Source organism: Canis lupus, chromosome 22 (genome assembly GCF_011100685.1).
Source record: "Canis lupus familiaris isolate Mischka breed German Shepherd chromosome 22, alternate assembly UU_Cfam_GSD_1.0, whole genome shotgun sequence".
NCBI lineage: Eukaryota > Metazoa > Chordata > Mammalia > Carnivora > Canidae > Canis > Canis lupus.
In genome coordinates this window covers 4470388-4476387 of record NC_049243.1, presented here as the reverse complement: position 1 = coordinate 4476387, position 6000 = coordinate 4470388, and the positions used below count along the sequence as shown (strand labels likewise).

General features: G+C 38.1%; 1 protein-coding gene across 1 annotated transcript in view; it reads right to left on the bottom strand.

The window, feature by feature from the left end:
- Nucleotides 1-2315: 2315 nt before the first annotated feature.
- The window catches only part of HTR2A (5-hydroxytryptamine receptor 2A), a 57065-nt gene continuing 53380 nt past the window's right edge, over nucleotides 2316-6000 (bottom strand). Inside the window, exon 3 of the mRNA NM_001005869.1 lies at nucleotides 2316-3115. Coding sequence (NP_001005869.1) covers nucleotides 2316-3115 — 800 coding nt within the window. The remainder of the gene's footprint in view (nucleotides 3116-6000) is intronic.

Here is a 6000-nt window from a genome sequence, read left to right as displayed (position 1 = left end):
CGTGTATATCTATATACTGAGTGTTTGCCTCAACGACTCTTGCTTTTTCTCCATATAAATATATAAATATCGAATAAAGTGCATGAGAGCGTGTCTGTACATATACACAGATACATGTTTGTCTATATACACTCGATAGATACCCGTGGAAAGAAAAAGCACACACATTTGTAATATATCTGTAGTCAAAAGACGTCTGTCAGGCAGTATTTATGTTCATTCTGGTCAAGATTGAGTATCCGGGGGTAAAAATCTGTGATCTTTTCTCTGATACTTAATGAGCTGGGCAGTTATAAACTATGGCAAATACATGGGAGCAGAGCTTTGGAATCATGTGCATTTTTATCTGTTCGTACGATCATTAAAGTGGGTCAGTTCAAATACAGCCTGGATAGAAGTGGCTTACTGTAATTTCGAGCTTTGAAATACATACCTTCCCATGTGGCCAGAAGGGCACTGTTGGAGAGACTCAATGCATTTCCAAATTACGCAGTGGCCTGGCCCATGTTCTTCAGTTTTCAAAGCTGTAATATTTTTCAAGTGGTTTAGAGCAAAAAATTTTTTTCAAGTGGCTTAGAGCAAAAAAAGTTTTTCTTTTTTTTTTTCAAAAAAAGTTTTTCATTTAATGGAAATGCTTCAGTATTGTAATCGCATCTCATCTAACATCTGTTTCAGAAAGGTTAATCTAGAGTGATATCAAGGTGAATTAACTGCTGTTAATCTTTCTCTCTTTAGCAAACTTTTCTATGAAACATTATATTACTGCTTTAAAAAATTTTTTTTTTAATTAGGGAGTCCAGGGTCAGTGAGTAATAATTAGTGTTTAGGGAAGTGAAACAAAAATTTTCCTTAAAATTTTGGTAGGGATAGGTTGGGTCCAGGCTGAGGTGTGTATTTCTAGACTAATTGCAAACTTTGACCTCCTGTAGTATTCCCCGCCTTGCTCCTTTGGTCGGTATTCCTTGGCAACCAATAGGGAAACCTACGGAGAAAACCGCCCTCTGAGTCCAAACAAGCCTTTTTTTTCTGAACCAGGTAAGAAGAAAACAGTTGAGTACCAATTCTCAGAATGTCTGCTGATTAATATTTTTGACAAGGACCACTCCAAATAGGCCATTTTCTTTAAAGGCAGGGATCTTGCTGCAATTATTTTTAGATCCTTGGTACCTAGGACATTTCTTCACAGATAGTATACACCCAGTGGATGATTGTGAGACCAAAATTGAACAGTTTTAGTAGAGAATATAGATTGATTGATCTGAGAGCATCAATTTACCTGACGGGTGCACACAGGAAAGCCACGTGCATTTTTACAGAGACATCCCAAGACTCTACCGCTGTCAGTAGCCAAAAACCTGAGTTTATTCCTCAATCTTGACACAGTGACATCAATACTGCTTACTGCTCAAAGGGGGGCATGCACGGTGCAGTCATCAGGGAGCGAGTTACAAAACACCGCTATGGTGCTGTTGAGGAGAAGCAGTTTCCAGAAACATATTTGGTGATGTTAAATTATCCTTTTTGATAGTTTACTTAGTAGAACAAACACTAAACAAGACCACGCTGGAGATTGAGCATAAAGTACAAGTAGTAGAAGAGAAAGCAGCAGTAGTGATTAAATAATTAAATAACACTTTGAAACTTTTTCACTTCTGAGAAGAATTAACTCGAAGTGCAGCAAATGCCAGCAACTTTGTTGGGTATTTCCAAATGACATCTATGAAAAAGCAGGGATGAAAAAGTCGTCAAGTATTTCGTTGAATGCTCTTAGCAATACGATTTCGTAACACTGTCCTTAGTGTCTTTTTTTTTTATTGTTGTTCAAAACATATAGCATAGTAAGTTTCAAAGAGGATTTTTCTTTAAGAGGTCATTGTAGTCAACCAGTTTTCACTACGTATAGCGATTGTTATTTACAGCAGTAGGCAACCAACTCATGCCATCAATTAACAACATGGTAGCAAGGTTTCCACTTGAAATAGAAGGTAATTTAGAATTATTTGTGGCCTCATTATAATTATACAATAAAAGCTAATTATTTTAAAGACCTATCATTTACAATGTTAAAAACAAGTATTGTAAAGCTCACAGCCGAAATGCTGTCAGGACATTTTTGAAGTGCACGTTTTGTGTCATTTAACCCTGCTTTTTTTTTTCCATTGACAGAATAAAATGAGGCATATAAATATTATTGTTGGTTCTACTAGACTGGCTTTTTTTTTTTTCCAGTCTCCCTATTTTCTTTATTTTTTTCCCCCCAGATAGGTGAAAATTTGCCCAGTGTGCCCTCTGTCGTTGCTATGGCAACTGGTCTATCACACACAGCTAACCTTTTCATTCACTGTGTTAATATTGTCTGTAGGAGCGTCTTCTGAATGTTGTTTTCCTAGAGCAACCATGCTGTAGTCATTATCTGTGCTCTTGGCATCTTTCTTTGAATTCTTTTTTTGTCCCATTTGGAGTTGACTAGATTTGTAGGCCAAGGCCGGTATAGTGTTCACTAAAATTAACTGCAATGGTTTTTTATTTTCCTTGTACTGACACTGAATATACCGGGAGAAGGCCGACCTGTAGGTCTTGTTGAACAGTGTGTATACCAGTGGGTTGACCGCCGAGGAGAGGTAACCGATCCAGACAAACACGTTGAGCAGGGCTCCAATGATATCCTCGTTGCAGGACTCTTTGCAGATGACGGCCATTATGTTCGTGATGAAGAATGGGCACCACATCACCACAAACAGGAAGAAGACAATGCCCAGCACCTTGCAAGCTTTCTGCTCATTGCTGATGGACTGCATAGTCCTCCTGCCGTAGGACCCTGGCTCCCTGTGGATTGATCGTTGGAAGAGCTTTTCCGAAGACAGGGAGCTCTGAGGGAGGAAGCTGAAAGACGCTAGCTTGGCCCGTGTGCCAGGATCACTCACACACAAGGTGGCTTCTTTCTGGAGCGACTTGATAGTTAGAAAGTAGGTGATCACCATGATGGTTAAGGGAATGAAGAACGACACGAAAGAGCCGATCAGGACAAAGTTATCGTCGGCAAGTAGGCAGCTCCCTTCCTTAAAGACCTTGGAATCATCCTGTAGCCCGAAAACTGGTATTGGCATAGATATACCTGGAGTTGAATAGAGAAGAGCACATGAGTATTGAGGGGCTGTCTATGGGGGAGCACTGCTACACAACGGTGGCTGCGCACTGGATTCTATTTCGACGTGGTCTAAAAGCTCAACATATACTTGCAGTGAGAATTTAAAATTCTCTTGAACTTACAGATATTATGTGGTTCTTATATAAATTTAATATATAGTTATCTGTAGTGACATTCGTTACATATAGTTGTAGTATATACACACTTATATAAAATATAAGCTACATACAACGTATGGTTTCCCGTACTTGTACGTTACCTTGGCCTATAGAGATAGTCCTTTACTTATAAGTACAGGGGGGCGCCTGGGTGGCTCAGTTGGTTTAGCGTCCAACTCTTTGTTTTGGTTCAGGTCATGACCTCAGGGTTGTGAGATCCAGCGCCCTGCCCTGTCAGGCTCCACCCTCAGCAGGGAATCTGCTTCTTTCCTTCTCTCTCTCTCTCCCCAGCCTTACCTCCCCCCGCTGCTCACATGCACTGTCTCTCTCTACAATAAATAAATAAATAAATAAATAAATAAATAAATAAATAAATCTTTTTAAAAAGTACAATAATGGGCAGCCCAGGTGGCTCAGCAGTTTAGTGCCGCCTTCAGCCCAAGGCGTGATCCTGGAGACCTGGGATCGAGTCCCATGTCAGGCTCCCTGCATGGAGCCTGCTTCTTCCTTTGCCTGTGTCTGTTCCTCTCTCTCTCTCTGTGTCTCTCATGAATAAATAAATAAAATCTTCAAAAAAAATACAATAAAATAGTACAATAAATCTAACTCATAAATTTTTCAATTTTGCATTTTTTCTGATTACAATGTTACACTTATTAACTGAAGAAAATACATGGAGTCACACAAAAATAAAAATGACCAGTGAAGCTGCCATCCAGAGATAATCACCATTCACAATCGGATGCTATTTATTTTAGATAAACACACACACACACACACACACACACACAGCATTCACACACATTATATACTTGGGTTTCATACACAGTTCTGTAGCTATTTTTCTCCTAACATTATTTCATTAGTTCATAAAAATATCCTCATAAAATTATAAACATCTTTTCTTTTCAGAAAGTTTGAAAAATAGAAAGTAACAATGAATAGAGAATAATAATACGGATTGTTGCCAGCCAGGGGAATTATAATTAACGTGTTATGTAGTTTCTTCTTCTGTTTCCATGCACACATGTAAATATATACGTATGGGCAGTGTTTTATGTGCAGATTTAGATCTTCCTATTCTGTTTAACATCCAATTGGGAAAATTGTACATAATTAATTAATTAATTCTTTTGTCTCAGATTTTTATTAATTTATTTGTTTATTTTTTGGATTTTTATCTAAATTCTAGTTAGTTAACATACAACATAATATTGGTTTCAGGATTAGAATTTAGTGATTCATCACTTGCATACACCACCCAGTGCTCATCCCAACGAGTGCCTTCCTTAATGCTCATCCCCCATTTAACTCATCCCCCACTCACCTCCTCCCACCTTCAACCCTCAGTTTGTTCTCTATAGTTAATAGAAAATTGCACATATTTTAAAAATATTCTTAGAAAAAATGATTTTCTAATGTGAATTTGAAGTAACACCAATTATATTTTGTTTTTTATTTTTAAATAAATAATAAATAAATATTTATTTTTAATAAAAATAAATATTTTTAATAAATAATAAATTTGATGCTTTAAATTCTTTATTTTTAAAGATTCCATTTATTTATTCATGAGAGACACAGAGATAGGGGCAGAGACACAGTCAGAGGGAGAAGCAGGCTCCCTTCAGGGAGCCCGATTTGGGACTCAGTCCCGGGACTCCAGGATCACGCCCTGGGTCAAAGGCAGGTGCTCAACCGCTGAGTCACCCAAGTGTCCCTGATTCTTTTTTTATTTTTTAATTTTTATTTTTTATTTTTTTTCCTGATTCTTTTTTTAAAAAATTTTTTACTATCAAAAAGTTCTAACATATGCAGAAACAAACAAACAAAAAAACAACCCACTGAAAAATGAAAACAAACCTAGCACAGTAAACCCATCAACCAGCTTCAACAATAAGGAGCTCAAGGACAATCTTGTTTCAACCCCTCCTATGTTACTTTGAAACAAATCCCAGACATCATGTCATCCAACCTGTAAATATTTTCTTTCTTTTTTTTTTTTTTAAGATTTTATTGATTTATCCAGGAGAGACACACCGAGAGAGGCAGAGACACAGGCAGAGGGAGAAGCAGGCACCATCCAGGGAGCCCGATGTGGGACTCGATCCGGGAACTCCAGGATCACACCCTGGGTGGAAGGCAGACACTCAACCGCTGAGCCACCCAGGGATCCTAATATTTTCTTATGTAGATATAAAAGCTACACATTCTTTAGAAAACCTCATATCATCACAACATCATTCCTACTCCTAAATAGAAATTTAATATTTCCTTAATATTATTATAGAATCGGTGTTCAGATTTCCAAATGTCCCATAAAAATCATTGCATATTTTTAGTAGTAGAATGTTCATAAGGGTGGAATACATATAATAAGCAGCCATGAACTCTTCTTTTATTGACAAATGGTACAAGATGAGAGAAGACGTGGGAGCAAGAGCCCATGGTCAGTTGTTCTATCACTGAAATTTGGAGAACCCATGCAGCTCCCTTAGGGACAGAGGTGAGGCAGAGGAGGGAACAAAGTGAGTAAAAGGAACACTTGGCCTCTAATCCTGCTAAATTATCCCCCATGACGTAGGACCTTATTTAAGGGAGATTCCATGGGCCTCCACCACCATTGTGCAGTTTGGGGGCAGTGGGAGTATCTTCCTCTCCTGGCAATCATGTGATTGCCATAAAGGAAAAAAA